This window comes from Pleurodeles waltl, chromosome 4_2, assembly GCF_031143425.1.
Source record: "Pleurodeles waltl isolate 20211129_DDA chromosome 4_2, aPleWal1.hap1.20221129, whole genome shotgun sequence".
Taxonomy (NCBI): domain Eukaryota; kingdom Metazoa; phylum Chordata; class Amphibia; order Caudata; family Salamandridae; genus Pleurodeles; species Pleurodeles waltl.
Window position 1 is genome coordinate 611,920,914 of NC_090443.1, and position 22,284 is coordinate 611,943,197.

General features: G+C 42.5%; 1 protein-coding gene across 2 annotated transcripts in view; it reads left to right on the forward strand.

Moving 5' to 3' along the window:
• LOC138293144 (uncharacterized oxidoreductase ZK1290.5-like) overlaps positions 1-18,775 on the forward strand; it is a 546,598-nt gene extending 527,823 nt beyond the window's left edge. For both annotated transcript variants that reach the window (XM_069232183.1, XM_069232184.1), the window contains one exon: positions 17,980-18,775. In XM_069232183.1, coding sequence (XP_069088284.1) covers positions 17,980-18,081 — 102 coding nt within the window. In that variant the 3' untranslated portion in view covers positions 18,082-18,775. The remainder of the gene's footprint in view (positions 1-17,979) is intronic.
• The last annotated feature ends 3,509 nt before the right edge of the window (positions 18,776-22,284 follow it).

Sequence of the window (22,284 nt, forward strand, 5' to 3'; positions counted from 1 at the left end):
AAAGGTAGGTAATAGTTAGGAATGTGTATTTTGATGTGTAGTTTTGAACAGGAGTGGCTCACGGTGCAGAAAAGGGGTGGGGCGGCAGGCGGTGGGGGGATTAGAGGAAAAGAGAAAAAAATAAAAATTATTTTTTGAAAACACTTACCTGATTCCCCGCCACAACAGTCTTCAGCTTCCACTGCAGGCACAGGCTCCAAACCCATGTAAGGTGCCGTCTTAGCCAAGCGACACTCCGGTTTCACTAAGCTTTTAGCCAGAAGACTTATCAAGGTTCTTCATCTCGTACCAAATTACATCTCACTTTATTAAGTAGAACTTCTTGCTGAATAGGATTTTGAATGTCTTACCGAATTGACTGTTACTGATCTGGGATACAATCTTCTCTTGTTCCTCGAATTTCAAACTTTTTCACCATTCTTATGGCGGCTTTTGACTTATATACGTCGCAACTTGGAGTTGTTCTAAAATACTCACCTTGGAGGAGGATGTTATCAGGACCCTTATCCATTGTTGCTATCTTTGAAAGAATTTTGTGTGGTACTTTTTTGCCTTGAAGAAGTCTCTCATAAGGGATGAAACACGTTTTGGCTGAACTGTCTACTTGATAAAGGACATCAATACAGATCAGAGCTTTTACATTTTTATTGGGATAAATCATCAATTATTCCAAGAACTATGTATCACGTTAAACTAATTTGTTGTTAAAATTGATCTTGTGTTGATTGATGTAATTCTATAGACCTAACTACAAAAGTGTATTTTGATTTAATTTGTATGTATATTTAATTGACAATAAAATGTGTACATTCTATATGCTCCTGACCCTTGGTTAGCAATATATGTTTAACTAGAGTGCTCTGCTACTTTGTGTTATTAGTTCTAGCAGAATTTATTCTGGTTAGATTATTCACATCAGGGCAACAGGTGTGTTGTAGCATATGACTGTCTTAATTTTGGGACTTTTGTAAGACAATGGAATGTGCATGACCTAGACCATCATTGCCTTTTGTAAAACAAGCACCCAGCCTGCCTTGCGGTTAATCTACTCTTATGTTGATTGGCAGCATGGAAGCAGCATTTGGATTGGCCAGAGCGCTCTGACTTGGTGTTCCTGAGCCTCTGCCTGGTCTCTCCAAATGGGCAACACAGTGCCAGGTTGGAGAGAGCCCAGTGCGCATGTGTGTTTGGCTGGTCCAAGATAGCCAGCCAAACACAAATGTGCACCACAGCACTCCCCCTCCATCCCTGTCACACCCCATTGCACCAACCCCTTTAACAATAAAACAATAATAAACATAGATCTGATAGAGACTTCTAGTAGCAGATTCCTTACCTTAGAATTTTCCCCAGGCGTCCGATTGGATTCGGAGATTGTTCTTTGAGCAATACCCTTGCACGTCATTATGTGGCGTCTGTCCACTCCACGAGCGTCATTGGCATTGTAGTCGCCGTGATGACATTGGGAGTAGTACATAGACCCCGCTTCAGTGCAGTGACTTCAGTTCTTTTCTTTCTGTGACAAAACTGACATGGAGAGAGCTACCCTAGTCATTTTTTGACTGCTTTGACCTTTTTGTCGTGTTTTTGGTGACGTTTTGGTGCATCTAGATGTCCCTGAAGACTGGATTCAAACCTTGCGAGGACTGTCACCGCATGATATCGGTGACAGATCCACATCAGGTATGTTTGTGGGGTGTCTGGAGCACGGCCACGACCTGAAGTCATGCTCAGAGTGCCGGGCCATGCACCCGAAGGCCTTGAGGGAGCAGTCCCTTAAGCTTATGACGGCCTAGCGCTCGACTCTGCATAACTCCTGCTCTCGCTCGAGAGGAAGGTCTTGAGACCATTCGCTGCACCACCACCATTCGTCATCCTCTAAATCTTTGGGTCAAGGTAAGCAGAAGAAGAAGTCGAAGAAATCGTGTCATCCTTCAACTTCACCCTGTCACTCGGCTGATGCGATGCAGGAGGAGCATCAATGCTCTAGGCCTCCATCCTCAGAGCATACTTTTGGGTCCGCTCTGCGCCTCCCCAAGTTTCTGGGAGCTGGAGTGACCCCTGCCCAATTAAAGTAATTCTATGAGGCCATGCGCCTCATTTTTGGGCACCTTAGGGCTCAGGGGAGTTCAGTTGGAGGGTCTTTGGTTTCCGCGCCACCAAGGTCCCCTCCGGATCCGCTCCCGGATCTGTACCGACACCAGTTGTATCATCAAGACTTTCCCCGGCACCCGTTTGACTTTCAACGCTCTCGACGTCGTTGGTGCCCACTATCGACCTTGACCCAGTCCTGATCCCCAATGACTCAAAGTCAGAATGGCGCCAGGCCAAAGCTGCCTCCTCCTTAAATGGGGTCTATTCACCCCAGGTTGGATTCTGACCCTTATTCTTACGGATATGAATACGGGGAAGGATTGGAGGGGTCCCTGGACCCTTATGAATACCAGGATGATCCTAACATGGACTGGTAACAGGAGTTGGGCAAGGCCAGTGGTCTGGATACCTCTCCAGGCGCTGGCATGCTGTCTCCTCCTACCGTGGCTACGGCGGAGGGAGCTACTTATTCTATGGTGGTCAGTAGGGTGGCTGAGATCCTCAGCCTTGAGCTGCTTACTGTTCAGGTTAGGTCTAATCTCCTGCAAGAGGTGCTTCAACCAGAGGCTTGCACTCCAGAGCCTCTCCTTCCATTCAATGAAGCCCTCACTGATGTCCTTTTGGGTGTTTGTTCCAGACACAACACAGGGGCTCCTGTGAACAGCACAATCACACGCCGCCATTGGCCTGCCCCAAAAGACCCTAAATTCCTGTCCCAGCACCCCACATCTGAGGGCCTTGTTATCCAGACATCCTCTTCCTCTGGCACATTCCTTTCTGCATCAAAAAGACTGGACCTATTTGGAAAGAAAATGTTTTCTTCCTCCAGTCTAGCGCAGTTGTCAGAGAACACCGCATGCTTTTTGGGCCATTATACTCACTCTCTGAGGGATACAGTTGTGCAAGTCTTGCCACAAATACCGGCGGAGGCCCATGGTATCGTCTCCCAAGCTGTCACTGATGAGAGAGACAAGGCAAAGTTCACTATCTGAGGTAGGCTGGACACGACCGACTCTCTGAGTAGATCAGTTGTGATGACAGTGGCCTTGAGGCACCACGCCTGTTTAAGAACATCTTGTTTCTCACGGGATGTCCAACAGACCATTAGGAACATATCCTTTGATGGCACCCGTCCCTTTGGAGACAAGATGGACTCAGTGCTTGAGAGGTTCAAGGAGTCCCGGGCTACTGCTTGGTCCCTCTGCCTTTTGTCTGCCCCTCGTCCCCAACAGTCCGCCTTTCACCCCTTTCGTGGACATGGAAGGGTCTCCCTGTTGCGTCTCTTTCCCAGCCACTGCACCACACATGTGGTTCTGCCCATGGGTGGCCGGGGACGTGAGCTGCCACGTGGCCATGGTACAGGGATACAAGAAAGAAGAATGAGCTACAGCTAATGTTCACTGTTATTTACAATGTAAAACAACCAAAAAATCAAGATAAATGAAATACAAAAACCTATGTTTATTACTTATGTATGTACAACAACAAAACAACACGATAATCAAAGTTAAGTTATATAAATATTTACATGGTACAGGGAACCAGAGGTCTGCCCAGTCTACCCCTGCCCCTGCTGCAGCCTCCAAACTCTCCTAGTTCTTTCCCCCCACTCGAGACCAGTAGCCGGCAGGATTCACCATCACCTGCCCCACTGGGAATCCTTCACTATGGACAGGTGGGTTTTGCAGATCGTTCAGAGGGGCTACTTGCTCCCCTTCGAGACTGCCCCATCAGCCATGCCTCCATCATACAACTGTATACCGGAGGATCATTTGGCACTTCTCTGCCAGGAATTCGCAGCCCTCTTGGCCAAGAGTTGTTATTCCTGCTACTTTCTGATGCCCAAAAAAGACAAGGGCTCACGTCCTATCCTAGACCTTCGGGCCCTCAATCTCTTCCTCAAGAAGGAGATTTTCTGAATGCACACCCTGACTCAGGTCCCGTCTTCCTTGGACCCAGGAGACTGGATGGTAACGTTGGACTTGCAGGACACTTCTTTCCTTTTACTCCGCTCCCCTTTGGACTTACCAGTGCCCCTCAGGTGTTCACGAAAGTGATGGCGGTAGTTGCAGCTCATCTGCGCAGGTTGGTGGTTTCAGTCTTTCCTTACCTCGACGACTGGCTGTTGAAGGCGGACTCGCCCCAGAAAGTCATCTCCTACCTTCAGACTACGGCAAACCTCCTGCACACGCTGGGGTTAACTATAAACATGTCAAAATCACACCTGACTCCCTCTCAGACGCTCCCTTTCATCGGAGCACAGTGCAGTTTTGGGCTTATCCTCCCGAAAAGCGAGTCTAAGATATTCAGGCTATGATTCCGATCTTTCAGCCTCTAGCTTGTGTTTCAGTGAGAATGACTCTGAGGCTGCTAGGCCTCATGGCCTCCTGCATCCTGCTAGTGACACATGCTAGATGGTATATGTGGGCTCTGCAGTGGGACTTGAAGTTCCAGTGGGCGCAGCATCAGGGAAATCTCTCTGACATGGTCTAGATCTCAGAGAGGACTGCGAAAGACTTGCAGTGGTGGCTTTCAAATCATTATTGAGTCAACAGCAGATCCCTCTCCCTTCCACAACCAGATCTGTCCATAGTGATGGACGCGTCACTTCTGGGATGGGGAGCCACATGGGAGAGGTGTAGATTAGAGGCCTCTGGTCTCCGGCAGAATCTGGTCCCCATATCAATCTTTTGGAGCTCCGTGGCGATCAGGCTTGCACTAAAAGCATTTATTTCTTCTCTCAAAGGGAAAGTGGTGCAAGTGTTCACGGACAACACTACCGCCAAGTGGTACTGCAACAAACCGGGTGGAGTAGGGTCCTGGACCCTTTGTCAGGAGGCGCTGCACCTCTGGACATGGCTGGCACATCAGGACATCACCCTGGTGGTTCAACATCTGGCGGGCTCTCTGAACGCTAGAGCTGATGAACTCAGCTGTTGATGCATAGCCGATCACGAATGGCGTCTCCATCCAGAGGTGAAGCAACGTCTCTTTCAGCAGTGGGGAGAGCTTTGGTTAGATCTGTTAGCCTCCGCAGAGAACGTGCAATATCAGCTGTTTTGCGCATTGAAGCTTCTAAGGCGGCACTTGCTCAGCAACACTTTTCATCTCAAGTGGACCTCCGGCCTCCTTTACGCATTTCCGCCTATACCACTTCTGTCCAGAGTTCTCAAGAAGATCAAGAACGACCAGGCCCAAGTCATCTAGTTTCTCCGGACTGGGCGCGGAGAATATGGTATCCAGAGCTAATGAGCATGGACACCAATCCTCCACTCTGACTGCCCCTTCAGGAGGATCTTCTGTCTCAGCAACAGGGGACGGTTCTCCACCCGAACCTGTCCAATCTCCGCCTACATGCATGGAGATTGAGCAGCGGCAGTTGACAGCTTTTGACCTTCCACCCAAAGTCTGTTATGTAAACTTGGCAGCCAGGCATCCCTCCACCAAAACGATATATGCCTGTCGGCATAAATTTGTGGCATGGTGTACCAACAAATCTGTTGATCCCCTCTCTGCTCCCTATCTGAGGTTATTTTGTTCATTCTTTCTTTGGCCCAGCAGGGCTCTGTTTTGGGCACCCTTAAAGGCTATTTATCAGCTATCTTAGCCTTTCTTAGGTTGCCTGATCATTCTTCACTCTTTAAGTCTCCTACTGTTAGTAGATTCCTTAAGGGTTTCACCAATTTATTTCCTCCTACTCCGTTTATCATGCCTCAGTGGAACCTCAATCTTGTCCTTACTTCCTTAATGTGTGCTCCCTTTGAGCTGTTGCACAATTGTCCCTTACGGCTCCTTACTTTCAAAACTGTTTTTCTTTTTGCCATTACTTCTGCTCGCAGAGTAAGTGAACTTCTAAGCCCCCATTTTTGTCTGTGCACCCTGACAAAGTGGTGTTATGCACTAGGGCCTCATTCCTTCCCAAAGTAGTTACACATTTTCATGTAGACCAGTCCATCACTTTGCCTACTTTTTAAGCACCTCCACATCCTTCTCATGAGGAGGAGAGACTCCACCACCTGGATCCAAAAAGAGCATTGGCGTTCTATCTCAATCGTACTAAAGATTTCCGGGTGGAGGATCAACTCTTTGTTGGATATGTGCTTGCAAAGAAAGGGAAGGCAGTGCAAAATCGTACCATCTCACGGTGGGTCCTTCTTTGCATCAAGATGTTCTACGCTTTGGCAAAGAAGCTCATTCCACCCGAGCAACTGCTGCTTCCACAGCGTTAGCACGCAGAGTTCCTGTCCTGGATATCTGCCAGACAGCAACGTGGGCATCCCTGCCCACGTTTACTAAACATTACTGCCTGGACAGTCAGGTCCGTAGGGACGGCTACTTTGGTTGTTCCGTCCTGCAGGACTTTTTAGTATCATCTTGCTTCACAGCCCACCTCCGAGGATGGCATTGCTTGGGTATCTATTCTAAGGTAAGTAATCTGCAACTAGAACTCTCTATCAGATGTACAAGTTACTTACCTTCGGGAACGATATATCTGGTAGAGACATATTCTAGTTGCAGATTCCTTACCGACCCACCCATGCTCCCCACTTGCAATCTGATTTCTAGGGACAGGGCTTCCCCATTCAGGGCCTTAGCTCTGGCGCGCCAATTTCAGTGTTCTTCACGGCTCTGTGCTTTATCATGGAAAGTTATGAAAAGTAAACTGATGTCACTGCGCTGAGGCGGCGTCTATGTACTACTCCTGACGTCATCACAGTGACTGAGATGCCAACGAGGCCCGTGGACTCGCCCGACGCCACCTAACGACATGCAAGCGTATTGTTAAAAAAAAAAAATCTCTGGAGCTGGCCATCAATACGTAACACAGGAAGATCACTGTGAAGGCACTCTGGTCATGCTGCACTGGCTTACAGCACCTCTGCAGAACAATTGTTCTCATTAGAAAATCTTTGAGTCTACGTCTACCCACTCATTGCTTGCTACAGTTTTGCGGGCAGCTGTCAATAAATAGCACAGGAATAACATCACAGCAAAGGTGCTGTGATCAGAACATGTTGGCTCTTTTGGTTATTGGATATCTATAGAACTGCTAATTAAACAAAGTTGGTCATACTGAGAGACGTGTATTCATGAAACATTTACAACATTGGGAAAGGACTCAACACTTGTTCATTACTCACCACTAACTCTGTGAAAGGTAGCTCAGTAGAAAGTCTGAGAGTCCGTATCTGTCAGCTCTCTACTTGCCCTTAACCATTGTGAAGAGTGGGAAACAGATTACCCACTGATGCCTTCTGTTATCTATCCCTGCTGAGAAACTAGTGGGCAGATGCAGTACTGGGCGGCAGGCCTTCAAAAGAGAGAGAAATTGAGGGAGAGAAAAAGTGGGAGAGAGACAACGAGGAAGAATAATGGAAGAGACAGAGAATGGATGGAAAGAGAGCGATAGAGAGCTGTCTTTGACTCCCAGTCCGGCCCTGACCAGTGTGAAATCATTTTCCCCCTGTGTGGAAATACATTAAAGGGCTTTCTGAGTAATTCTGATATGTGAGTAACATTGTTTAAGTGGGATTGTTTAGTTTGTGTGTCTTTTCAGGCCTTCTCAATAAAAGTAGCTTTACTGATTCATACTTTTAGTTGGAAAGATAAGATGCCTAGGCTAAACAAGTTGACTTTAATCATGTTTGCACCTCAGGAGAGATTGTCAGGGAGGAGTAGCATGATAAAGACTAGTATAATAGGACTTGAAGCTTAGTTCCTTGATTCATCTTTAAAAATATGTTTCAGGTGAAGTTAGTGCACCTTGGAGAACATGAACGCTGAGCCACCATAGCACAGTAACTGATCTAACACTTTGATTCTGGCATTGATCGCTCATGCAAAGGGATCAAAACATCTTAGCTTCCTTGGATACATGGTGTGGTGCCAGAATACCGTCTGACAAATCTATTGTGTCCTAAGTATTGTCTACGGAGATATCCCACTATTAGTGATAGTAATGGATAATCTACTCCTGAAGGCATTGTATTGGTAAATTATATCTAGTTCAATATGTATGTCAGGCAGTAATTCTGTATTTTGTAACATGTAACCCATACACCAAACTTCTGTAACTTGGATCTGTCAGGAATCTAAACATGATCACGTTAGATGGTTGGAGGATGTGCTAGCAGATGGATGGGCGTTTGTACATAGAAAACAACTAACATGATCAAAGTAACTAACTGCAATCTTATTGAAAAGGATAATAGCTTACGTTCAGCCTTTTCTCAAAAATAAATAAATGCTTCTGGGAGCGGAGGTCCTGTTCAGCACTCTTTTATTATTTATTATTCGATGATGTCCGCCCTTAATTTAGTTTTTTTAGACCTGCCGATATCTCAGAGTGGATGAAGGTGATAGCTGGGCGCTATCCTTTGACTTAGGGGTTCATTATATGTTTTTTAATATATTATTTTTATGGTTGTATGGAAATAGTATTTAAAAGCCAAAAGCCTTCTCTTCAGGTACATAAAATCATTTTGATGGTAACCTATCCCAGACTTGCTTAAGTATGTTTGTCTGTGGATCTCTAACTCATGCTGGCGGTCCAGTATCATGACTGTTTCAACCATGAACATTGTGTGATCTTGTCCTAAGCAAGGCAGCTGGGAAAGATGAATAAGAGTATATGATGTCTTCTTTCAAATTACATAGTTGTTGCTGTGATTGATGCGGCAGACGCGCCTGGGAGTGAAGTACATATACTCCACTGCAGTTAATGGCTCAATTAACAAGGCAGGATTTGGTTTTCAAAAGGCAGCTGAGCCCCGCACTCCAATTCTTAATGCAAACGCTTTTCACTACACTAGTAGGTAAGGACATTACACCTCGATCAAAGCTGAGATGCTCAAATACCTCAGAATAGCGCTTCCTTTCGTAATTACGACTTCCTTTCTGTTCTATTTATGATTCTAGACAGACCAGGAAATAATTAGAAACCTTCCTGTTCCCTATACAAACACCCATTGTGCTTTTACCACAGCTCCAGGCAGGAACACGAGGTCACACACTGGTATCAATGCAGTCGGTAGGTTCATATAACATAAATTAAAGTAACATAACATTGAATGTATAAAACTGAATTCTTTTTCACCTGTCCATTTATAGGGCTACCAGAATTTGAGAGCCAAAAGCCGGGACATTTTATAAAAATAGGAGGACTACAATTTTACTTCAACCGAGCTCGCAGAATGACAGCACTTATCAGCATAGAATTACAGCAGAGGCACTGAGAACATCACTAAAATGCAATTTGTAGGGCCAGTATAATGCCTGTTAATTACATTGCTTTCTGATGACCCTTGATAACTAACTCTGCTTCGGAGAACAAAATAAATCACCTCCCATTATTTTCACGGGACCTCTCTAAAAACCTGGACATGAGCTAAATTTCCCGACATCTGCCAGGACAGCTGGTCAAAAAATAGGACTGTCCGTGCAGATCTGGGACGCCGGTTCACCCTATCCAGTTGGCTTGTGAGTCGTTCCATGCCAAGGAGATGGGACAGCAACGAAGGGAGCAAGCTCGGGTTTCACTTACAGAAAAAACAACTCAACCATAAAAGCAAAGACCATCCACACACGGCAGCAGAGACTGCAAATCCAGTGATTTATTTGTGCTAAAACTTCTTGAGACATTTCTGCCTCACGACCTTGAAGCCCTTGAGCTGCAGGTTCTTCATATGTAGCATGGCAATGTAATCGTTCTGGTGACATAGATGGATGCCTCCGTAGTTACCATAGAAGGGTGAAACTTTGGTGGACGAATGAACTGTATTGCTGCGAGTGATTCTGCTAGCAATACTAGATCAACATAGTCAGCTTTGGTAGTAGAGATGTAAGAGGATAAATATTGCTCTAATGTATTTTTGATTCACTCTATCTGCCGATTACCTTGTGGGTGGAAGTAGTTGAATCTGGATGCCTACATGTTAGGACAAATCTTTTCACAACTTCACTGCAAACTAAGACCTCGTGTCTTTAATTGTCAGCTCTGGCAATCCATGGAGTTGATAGCTGTTATGTAGGAACAACAGGATTAGGTAGGTGGCTTTGGGAATTTTGGTTAAAGGAGCACACTGACTCATTTTATTATGTGTTTCCATTACAAACAAGATTACAATGTATTTATTTGCCAAAGGATGATTAGTGATGATATTGATTGTTAGATTTAACGAAGCACAATAGGGTTTCCAGATAACGAAATAATCCACTAGACTTGTTACAAGCAGCCCCTTGCCGAGCACAAGTATATCAGTTCTTGACAAAATCTTCAATTTTCTTTCTTCTGGATTGCCACAAAACCCAACATTAAAAGAATTCCAGGATTCTTCTGATGGCTTTGAATTGTTGGTGCCATTTTCCTCAGCTGAAGAGTAGGTAATGGTTCAGGTACATACGTAATTGCCTGTAGACGTGACAAGGCAACACCATTGCCATGTTGAGAGCCTGGTAAGGAAAAGATGTAACAGTCGAAATGACCAGAAAATAGCAACCACTGGGCATGACTTGGACTCAGACGTCTACCTGCTTTCAAAAAGGTCAAATTCGTATATTATATGATGATTTGAGCAGGCAGTGATGATCATTTCAACTAATGGTGCCAGTAGAGGAATCCTTTGATTATTGCTGGTGACTCTTTCTCAAGTACAATGTATAGTTTGTGGTGAAGTTACATCCTGCAATTAACATGGTCCAAGAATGATAAGCAATAGATGTAGAACCCCTTCTTCATTTCACTGACATTGAATTGCTCCAAGATGGTATTGGAAGCATGAGTCTCTAAATCAAAGGTTTTCCTGAGCTAGATTGAATTAATACTGTTGCAGTTCAAAAGGTCATTTTTAGAGCGTCGAATACCTTCTGAGTCTCCTCATTCCAAGCAAGTGATATTTATTTTTTAATGATGTGGGTGTGAGGCTTAAGCAGCTGAAATTAGTTCACAATGAATTGTCTGAAAAAGTTTGAGAAACCTAGAAATTGTTGTAGCTCCTTCAAGGTTGCAGGATAAAGTCAATCTAAAATATTTGCACCTTTAAAGCATCTACAGGAACTCTGTTGGGAGATACCATATCCCCAAAACTCAATTTGTCCCAAGAGAATTTTCCAGTTTGGCATTTGGTTGATGTATTAGTAAACCTTTTAAGCCCTCTGAACATGAAAAATATGACCCTCATACGAATGCGAGTACACCAAAATTTCATTTTTCATCTAGATATATCACCACATAGATACCAGCAATGTCCTTGAAGATATCATTTAGCCGATGCTGGAAGGGTGCTGAAGAGTTGCATAGACCGAAGAGCATTACTGTATACACACAGTGTCCATATCTAGTTTAAAAAGCCATATTCCACTTGTCTCCAGGCCATATTCTCACCAAATTATAGTCCTCTTCTGACTTTAACTTGCAGAAAATGGAGGTATCACCTACTTCATCTGTCAAGTGAAAAAACCAAGTTAAGGGATATTTATTTTTCATGGTTATGTGATTGAGATCATGACAGTACTAAGATGAAGAGCCCCCATCTTTTATGAAAACAGAGGAGTTCCATCTGGTGAAGCACGTCACTGCATGAATCTCTTTTCCAAATTCTCTTCAATGTATTTCTTGCATACCTGATCTTCGGGCCATAGCCAATAACATTTGCCATTGGGAATGGGTTCATCCATTAATAGGTCAATGCAGTAATGTCAACCACTTATTTCTCCTCTTGCACTAATTCCAAATGATTATAGAGTGACTTGAAAAGTTCTTGGAGAGTTAGGGTTGTTTTGTCCCAGTCTACAATCAGATTACCAAAGGTCAACCTGAAGTGAGCAGAGATCAATCCACAAAACGGATTGCTTTGGACTGGTCTTTCATCCTGAAAAGAATAATTTCCAGTGGATCCAGACTCAACAGAAGCTTCAACCTTCAAGTCACACCCTATCCCGGTTATCTGTGTAATAGTGAAGAAATGTGAAGCCACTGGCAAATAATCATTGGAGATACAGGAATAAACGGTATGATTTCCAGAAACATTCATATTATTTCGGAGCTTCCTTATTTCCAGATGTGAAAATATAACAGTGCCCCATACAATATTCTTTCTTCCCACAGTAGTACAAATTGCGATCACTCTTACGGTGAATTCTTTCTTCAGGTGATAAGGGTCTTCTTATTCCATTCAATTCCATGGATTCTACTGGAGTTGGTGAAGCATCACAAGTATAGGATTAAGAGTCTGAAGGTGGAGAACATTGGATGCCCTATACCTTATTTCTTGCATATGGTGATTAAACTGGAGTAATGAGCACTATTAAACTAGAAGTAGTCATGAGGGCCCAATTAACCTGAGTCAATGCATCTGGTAATTCATTCATCACAAAACCCATATTGAAACACAATAATTTGCCATTGTTTTGAACAATAAACTTCAAATGTTATTCGGTGAAAATGTGCAACGGAGGAAACAAACTCTGTAACTCCTTGTTTAATATGAGGTAGTTCACTCTCAAGGTTTGTCTGACATATTAATCTTCACATTTGTGTTTCAGTTCCTAACTAAAGGCAGAGTAGTTTTGTAAAACGGTATGAAACTGGCACAAATACAAATTGGTCCATGATAATTTATCCCCACATAGATTCGTAATTATGAATATCACTTTTGGGTGTTCTGTGGAAAAAGATGACGTTTGACCACAAAATGCAACAATCATGTGAGAAAATGGTGAAGGTTAATGAAAAAATGCAAAAAGTATTGGATTTGAAATGCTACAGACTTAGGGGTTCTCATAAAGCAACTCAGACAAAGGAATGTTATACACCACAGCAAGTTCAGTCAGTGGTGCAATGTCACTACCAGGGGTGCATTTGCAGGACGCACACCAGGATCTTGGTCAAGTCTGGTTTGTATCGGGTTTATGAGATCTAATAAAATGGCAGCAAGCCTGAATGTCTACTGCTAGACTTGCCAGCCATCGAGTCAGTTGTTGCATTGTGTTTTCCATCAACCTACTGTCTACCCCATCTAGACAGCTGGTTTGAGTAAAGATACATGAAGCTGCGGAGCAAATGATAATACATAATTCTAACTTATATCCACCAGGCTCTAACACGATTAGATCCTATAAACAAAACTGGAGTTCGCTAAATCTGTGGTCTGGATGCCAGTAGTCTGTAAGTACTGCTAGGACCCTTATGAATCTCAAAACTAGAGGTAGGTCAGAGGACAGTAGGTACCACGGACTGTGGAGAGTAAGGACATCTCAATTAAAGGACTAAGCAATAACATAAATAAAAACCAAGTCAATGTTCTCTAAGACCCGTCATTACCTGTATACAGAGCGCTCCAAGCTCCAGACAGTGTCAACAAACAGAACCACAGGAAGACCCAGGAACCAACCTAGAGTAGATCGATCAGGCATGAATATTAAGTAACTGTTATATACAAAGGAGTGTATACATGTTCACAGGTCTAAAGTAATTCCACTGCTGCCCTTTTAACTGAACAGAAGCAGAAGAGTACCCCATGCAAGTAGAAAAAAATGAAAATGATGCTTTGTGTTGTATCTGAATGTTTAGGTAAATGAAAAACAACCTCTAAGAAAGCAAGTCAGTGAGTTCCGATACAATCAGTTATTTAACTGTCAGAGAAGAAAACATCCATTAATTGATAAAGAATCTACAGGAGAGATCTATCAAGGCTTTAATATGACTGCCCACGAAAGAAGCAAATAGTTTAAATAGCAGTGCAGTCAAACAATGGTGTAGAGTATGCAAAGCAAAAGCATACACATTCAGAAGATCGATACAGAAGGACTGTAAGAGCAAGACACATACTATAATGCAGAGAGCTACCCTCCCTTGGAAACCACAGAAAAGTCTCCCATGACACAATAAGAAACAGAATACCCTCACAGAGTACCCATTGACCTGTGCCCTACAAAATAGAATGACGGTCATGGACTGGACTCTGAGAGCACTGTTGAGTTCCCTTCTTATCTTCCCAAGTGCAGGTCAACTCCTTCTATTAGCCATGGTGCCATGCTGCCCAGAAAAGTGAATTTGAAAGGTGTTAAGTGACTCCTCAAAAGGGTCCCTGTAAGTAGGATAAACATAGTGAATGGTGCCTATTTTGTAGCCCTGGAATATGAATACTAAAATAAATAGACACCAATCCCCCGCTGACACCAGAGAAGAGAAAAGGTCACGCATCATATCCATAAGTAGAACCCACTAGAAGTACCAAATCCTAGAAGCAAAAATTACGGATTAAAATTGTAGCAAAGGTATGAAGAATATTATGAAAAATCAGGGCTCTGTGAACACACTGTCACAAATCCATCAATGGAAGTCCTCCTTATATATGTTCAATAAGCACCTGACATCAAAGGAAAAAAACTGTACTTCATCTTAGATTGGGAACACCAGATAACATTCTATGGACAGACTAACATCTTGGAAGTTTAAAAGGTTTATCCACCACTCTTTCATTGAATTAATGACGTTTGTTTGACAAATGCAGAAGAACCAAATGTCTGACATCCTTCATCCACTGCTGAATTCTGCAGTCCTGCTGCCACCCTATATGCCTGATGTGCCAGGCAACTCACAGAAGGAGGTAAACAAATGCCATTGGTCAGCAAGCTAATTAAGAAAGCCATGGTCCCAATCCAGTTGGTGTATTTTGCACACCGACTGGTTTGTGTTCTGAGATTTATTTTCCGATGCAGCTCGGGTACTAATGAGCAACATCAGAAAATGCCATTTTGCTGGCAGGCACATCATCGTCTGCCTCATTTATATGTATGATGCAGGAGACATTTGTCAAAACCTTGTGAATGGATGCAGATAAATAAATGGAGGCCTGTGAAGGTCAGCAGACCTCTATTCCTGAATTCATATTTCCTGCATTCAGACACTAGTTTAATAGGGGACTCTTGTCCCTTTAATGAAAGGGAATGCGTTTAATAAAAAAAGTCAGACAGAAAGTGACATGGACAGCAGTATTCTCCTTTGCATGCTCCTCCCGAAGCTAGCAGACGCCATTGACAACATTGATGGTCCTTTCACCTTCCCCTTCTTTTTTCAAATCATAACGAATCACAAAAGACAATTTTGAAGCTGGGAAGATTTTTCCAACTCACAAGGTGCTTTTTGTGCATTGCAGCTTATTATTTTATAGTTTTAAAAAAGCCTGTGACTTTGTGTATTGCAGGCTTTGTGACTGTCTCAGGCACCGTTCACATGGTCACAGGGCAAATAAGGGCTACTGGACACCAACTGTAAAGTTCAGGTTGTTTGAAATTAGTTTCCTGGGGTCCACTATGCAATTAATCTACTAAGTGTAATGAAATTATTCTAAATGCATCTGGCAAAAGTCTGTCAATTCTTACGTCATATACCCTGAATATTGACACCAGAATATCGATGGAACACTATTGAGGACAATATATTGAAAATAAAATATTGACAGGTAAGCCTAGATATTCTCTCCTAACTCCACATATGTGAAACTAGGCAGCAGGGTTTGGAAACAAAGCCTGGGCTGTAGCCAGGCCCTGTGCGCAACCCACCCAAAGTCAGCCAACCTCACTTTATGCTCTGCCTTTGGTGTGCATGGTGTAGTGTTGGAATAAGGCCCAGAGGACCCCATCCCCCGGGGTCAAAACATATATATCAAGGGGAGGGCAACATGCAGCCCGCCTCCCCCAGCCCTATTATGCCCCAGGCACCCCATCCCCCAAGACATCCCTAAATTATAGGTGGGTGCCACAGGTGGCACCTACCAAACAACACTAAGATTAAGGGGAGGGGGGGAGACACTCAGCTCCCTCCCCGAGCCTCATTAGACCCTGGTGACCCATCTAATAACTTTTATGCCGTCTGACAAATCTCCCAAAAACTTTTCAAAAGAGTGATCATTTTGTCTAGATTGTGCATGGAAAGTTTTGGGATAATCTGTTAAGCGGGGCTGAGAAAAAAGGGTGTTTCCAAACACATTTTCCTCATTCATTTTGCCATAGGAACCTTAGACACAGCTACAGCCCAAACCACTGAATGGATTTACAGCACATTTGGCAGAAAGCTAGAACTTGGTCCATAAATAGTACTTTGTGTGATTTGGTGTAAATCAGTTCAGTGGTTGTTGAGCAATTAATTCTAAAAAATGTTGTATATTTCATGATGTCATAGAGAATCTGAAAAGCCAACAGATCTCCTGCTGAGATGTGATTGGTTGCCACCATATCAACAGGAAGTGGTGACAGCCATCTTAGGATTCGGGACTCAGTCTTAAGTCCAAAAACAAAATGCAAAAAAAGACATAGGGGGCAGGGTTGGGAATACCCTGTCCCATTAGGCCAGGTGGCGGGGTTGCAGAGAGATCCCGTCTGGGGCAGAGGATCTGTGAATCCGTGGTGACTGGGGGCCTTGCTGAGCACCGTAGTGGATCTGTCAATCCTTGTTTGCCCCCCCATAAAAAAAAAAGAAATTGGCACATTTCTTACCTAGTAGTGGTCCCTTAGTGACCCCTCCATCTGTCCTATAAGTTCAGGATACCTCTATCCTGACCCCTTATGTCACTTTCCGTGCCCCACCTGGCTAAGCCGACAAATAAAATTGAGGCCGCAACTTTTCTCTCAGGTTGAGGCCAGACAATTTGGGTCTTGCTTTTGGCTTGGGATCTTCCCTAGTTATGCAAAAATAGGTTTTCTTTAATAATTTCAAAACAACTGAATGGATTTTCACCTAATCACAAAAAGAGATATTTCTGGACCAAGATCTAGCTTTCTGCAAAATTTGGTGTAAATCCATTCAATGGTTCAAGCTGTAGTCATTTCCAAAGTCACTATTCGAAATTGCAAGGGGAAAAAAATATTTTGGGAACCCTCTTTTTTCTTGGCCCTGCTTGACGAGTCACTCCGAAACTTTAAACATGGCAGCTGAACTGAGTGGCAAACTAGTTTTGAACATTTCAGAAATATTTGCCAAACAGCGCTAAAGTTATAGGTAAAACTAACTAACTATAACTATCTACTATCACCAGTAGGATATATATATATATATATATATCATACATCATAAATTATTATAAATCATTATGACTGTTTTAAACTCCTCAACTACATTAAAACAAAAGAAAGGAAGAAGGAAAGATAATAAATAGAAAAGTCAATGAAAGGCATTGACATAGTGAAATAGTTAGCGATCTAGCAGGGAATGGATTTTAATTGGTGTATGGGGGTGGTCACATGATTTAAATACACTCTTGTTACACTAACTCTATGGCCAGTTGAAGGCTCAGGCCGAAACGCGTCGCCATTGATTTTGGAATTGCACTTAGCACTTTATACTTTATGTAGTGAATTAAAGAATACTTTTTGGACTCGAATTGGTGGTGCCGGTGTCATACATGTGACGAAAATCCGAGGAAGACTGGGATTCGTCTGTTCGTGGAGTGACTATGTGATTAATATGTATGTGTGTGTATATATATATATATATATATATATATATATATACTTTACCTTCAAGGTTCTTACATGTGGAGTTAAGAATAGTAAATCTTAGTGATAGTAAATCTATACTTCTCTCTATGCACTCACCTTTCGATATTTTGTTCTCCGTATACTGTCCTCGATATTCTCATACCACAATATTTTGCGGGATAACATTCAGTAGTACAACCAATTCTAATTCGTGGTGTCCTTTCAACCTTGGGCTTCTATTTCCATTATTTTATGTGAAAAAACATTCAGGATGTGTGAAATGGGATGTTTCGCTAAAAATTAAACTTTTGTGCTAGGTCAAATGCATTTGTTACAAACCTGAAACTCAATTTGATATAATTTTTGACTTGTACATTATTAATGAACAACATGTTTTTTTTCCTGCAGGTCTTCAACTTTTATCTAAAGAAGAAAGATATGGATTGTTTAGATTCTATGAACATCAATCGAAAACTAATTCATCTTAGTTACCCTTTGTGGAATGGGTAGTTTAGTACTACGATAGAAAATGTACATTAGGGCTCACCATCCGCCCTTGGTTTGATTTTGCAAACATTAATGGGTCTTTCAGCATTTTTATACTGATTTTATTACCAAGTAGATTCGTTTCTAAAGGAATGACCAGCCATTGCAGGAAATATATACTGGACAGCAAATTGTTTTATTAATCAATATTGGAATTGCCAAAGTGCCTTCAACAGCGTGATCTTTGAAGGAATTATTTGTAGCACTGAAAGGCAGACGTTCGTGTCATTTGCCTGCACGCCCAGAAGTCATTGTGTGCATACATATGCTCATTTTTTGCACCGTCTCCGTTTCCTGTGGAAATAATCTGCCTGCCTAGTTCCAGGCGGAGTTCATTGTTACAGTTCTCCCCCGAGACGCTATGTTATATTTGGAAGATGCTGCAATATGAGTTGATAATGTTAATGTCTGGAATGAGCTCATGGTTTGACTGCTGAACGAAATAATCTCGCGCCTGCTGTTTCCCGCGCATTTTATTCTGTAGGTGGAACATTCGTTTTCGACGCCACCAGATGTATAATTCATGTTTGATTGAAATACCTTCTGTACATGTCTCTCAAATGTCATTGCAAACATTTGAAGTTCCACAGAAAAAATCTAGAGTGCACCTCTGTTTTTGCCATTGCCTCGTTTCAAATAAAGTCAACAACGATTAGAATTTAACTTGTTTTACTTTATTGTGGCTTTGCTCGTAACTGATAAATTGCTTCGATATTTCACTAAGATAAAATGCAGCAATTATGTCTCGTGCCCAAATGCCCTGTAGCATTTGCTTCATACTTTTGACTATCAAAGAATAGTTTTGTCTCTCTAAGTATTTGTAGACAACCATTGTCTTTCCTTAAAAAAAAGAAAAAACTAATGCTGACATGGTTTCATACATGAAACTTTTGCGATTTCGATTCAGCATAAAATATCATTTTTTGCAGACAGCCTATTTCGATTAATTAACGGCATACTTTCATGCTCACTCCTTTAGTCCTTTCCACTAAAAAGCCACCGTGAAAAAAGCAACACTAAGGCACCCTGAGAGCACGGTTCTGACAGTGATATAATGCAACCTCATGGGACCCTCATGCAGAATGTGATGAGAGTCTCCTATCTGACAGATATTTATAGATCTTTGCCTGAATGGGGGTCTACTGTGGGTTGGGCCCCCGTGCCACGGGATTCAGGGTTCTGATATGGTCCCTGACTTCTGGAATCCAAACATACTTAATTCCATGAATAGACAGCAGCTTAATTGCATTTTTTGTAGGTTTAAATTTACGTTGGGTCATTGAATACCCCCACCCCCTCCCCACAAGGTTTTAAAAAATAGCAATGAAAATAGAGTAGTTCATTGCCTGCATTGTTGAAGTGGTCGTGCTAGTATGTAAAACCTGTCACCTTTCATAGCAGAAATGTCCTTCCAAGCCACCACACAGCAAATCAGTAAGTAAAATCAGTAGATAATTCACAGCAGTATGTCACCACTAATATCTAGATACCTTAACAATAAATAAATAAATAAATAAATAAATAAGACAAATTTAACACGGATAGTGCAGTCCTACCAGTTTATGAACAGATTTAGTCTCCCTAAACCCAAAGGCGGTCCAGCCACCTTTTAAAAGCACCGAGTTTTGAAGAGCTCTCGGTTCTTGTGAGCAGCTATAACTGAGCATAAGTCATTTCCCTTGTGGACAGTCCCCTGCATAGTTACAACCTTTGGATTTCACACAAGGCAGCTTGTGAGCTGAATTCATTTTGACTGCTGCAGACTAGTAGGCTCAGCCATACATTCAAGCCTTGTTCCATGATCATCGTTCTGTAACTTTCAAAGTGTTTTATATTCCATTTACTGCCCAGCTTCACCAGACTCTAATTTGCTTTCTCTGTTGTTGATTACCTTTGCATTTAATATGATAGTGCAAAACCAGCCGGTACCTATCTCTAATGTCTATTTTTTTTAAGAGCAAAATTAACTGCACCTTGGTGTTACCACACTGAGGGGGCATCAGAGAGCATACAATTAAACATCGGAAAGACTTTTGTAAATGGTAAGTAGGAGTAATAGGTAGCTTTAAAAGCAGCATTGAATTGAGCAAGGCTCTAGAGTGCTTTCTCATGGCTGGGTGAACACGGTTCTATGTTCTGAATCAGATGGCCCAAGCCAGGCTCCATCTGTGTCCTGATGCCTAGGCCATAGATTGATTGTAAGATGTTCAGATCAGTATCTGCTATGCAATCCATTCTGTCCCTTTTCAGTACTTGTTAGTTAATACATTATTTTATTGCTTGGACGTTAATAGTTTTTTAATGTCCTACTATCGTTGCTTTGATTTTATTTTATTTTTTCTTCTTAGGATTTTACTATCCACACCTGTTCAATTCCCTCTTTCCATCTTATCATCTTTTCTTTCTTTTACGAGGTTTTCTGTCTCAACAAAACCAATCCTCTTTCTATATTGCATTCTGGTACTTGCTTTCTGTCTTTGTGAAGAGGATTTAACAACTACCTTAGAGGGGTATTCTGCTTTGGGTGCAGGGCTGGCATTGCTCGAGTTGTTCAAATTTATATTTTGATCTCTTCATCTCTCTGCTTGCACCCGTGGATGCTGCATTACCAGAACAGAATCTCAGTCTGCACCCTCCACCACACGAGCTACCTTTTAAGTCTCTTTCCATCTTTTCCTTTCTGCTTTTCCATCAAGTATCTAAGTTACTCTGTTCCCTTGCCCTCAACTTTCCATAATTGTGTTTTCAACTCTCTGCATAATGTTGGAAATTACCCTACAGGCTCAATATATTCCTAAATTCTGTTCTCTTGGGGCCTGCTTTGTCTTCCTGGTGTGAAGGTAATTCTGGCAGCTTTGTTCCCTTTCTTGGTTGTTCTAATCAATTTTTTGACATCTTCAATTATTTGTTCATGTTGCATTAACTTGGCTCTGGCATTTCTGAGACCACTCTGTTAATTGTATTCCATTTGCAGCGTGTCTCAGAAAAGGCTTGGCACTTGTTTTGCATGTGGTTTAGGCTCATATTTCTTTCATCTTTCTTGCCACTACCTTCAAGTATCGATTACTGCCTCTAGTATGTAACTAACCATACCTGTTTATTCTGGTTTTCAGTTCCTGTTCTTTATTGATCCACACTTTTCCTCCCCACCATACTATGCTGACTCATTGAGTGTTCCCTATTGAGATCATAAGTGTCCAACTTACTATACTTCTTCCTAATATGTATTCAAGCAGGTTGTGCCTTCCTCCTGGAGCCTTACTGTGTTCCTCTAGAAAGAAAACAAAATGACTAAGCCATACATAGCCTGATACTGGCAAAGTCCACGCAGGTTTCTCCTAAGTCCCTAGGCAACCAGGGAAGGCTTCCAGGCATCAGATCTATCTCCACCCAGACCTTTCTGAAGGTCCAGTGCACTCCTCTCACAAATGGCCAGGTGGATCTTCTTGATGGCCGTTCTGTGCATTTTGGTGTCCTTAAAGCAGTAAAATAGGGGGCCAACCATATGTCTCTAGGAAAAGAATGTGAGTCCTTAGGTGTCGTCTGAGGTCAGGTGTCAATGAGGCTTTTTCCTCAGTAGTCAAGTAGTGTTATTTTTCCATCAGATGTTCTTCCAGGTCCTTCAATGCCCTGAGGTGGTGGCGGTGAGATTATATTATATCCTGTGCACTAGCCAATGATTAGAAAATTTCGTAGGCACGATCCTGGTTGAATTCTCACCAAAACTCAGCCCTCTTTTTTCAGAACTTACTCTTTCACCTTAGTTCTAAACCTTCCCAGAGTCCCTCATTTAACATGCCTCTAGTAAGGCTCCGCTCTCTGGAGCTCTGAGTCTTCTCCCAGATCGACCCAAATGAAAATGAAAGTTTAGCCCCTCTCACTAATCTGGAGACAGTTCCCCTCCTGTCGGCAACGACCAATCTCTGAGAGGTCTCTGCGGATGAAAATGCTTCTATTACTTATATCCCATTAGGATATTCTTGTAAAAGAGGAGCTTAGCAGGTTTCCTGGCTTTGGAAGTGACTGCATTATTCTCTGTCAAACGAACACTTCACACCTTATTGTGATACTAATTACAGTCGCTGAAAGAATGGCAGCCCACAGAAATGGTTTCGTTGTGTTTGGCTTTTAATCAGCACAAGGTGTACTTTTTAAAACACACTTTTC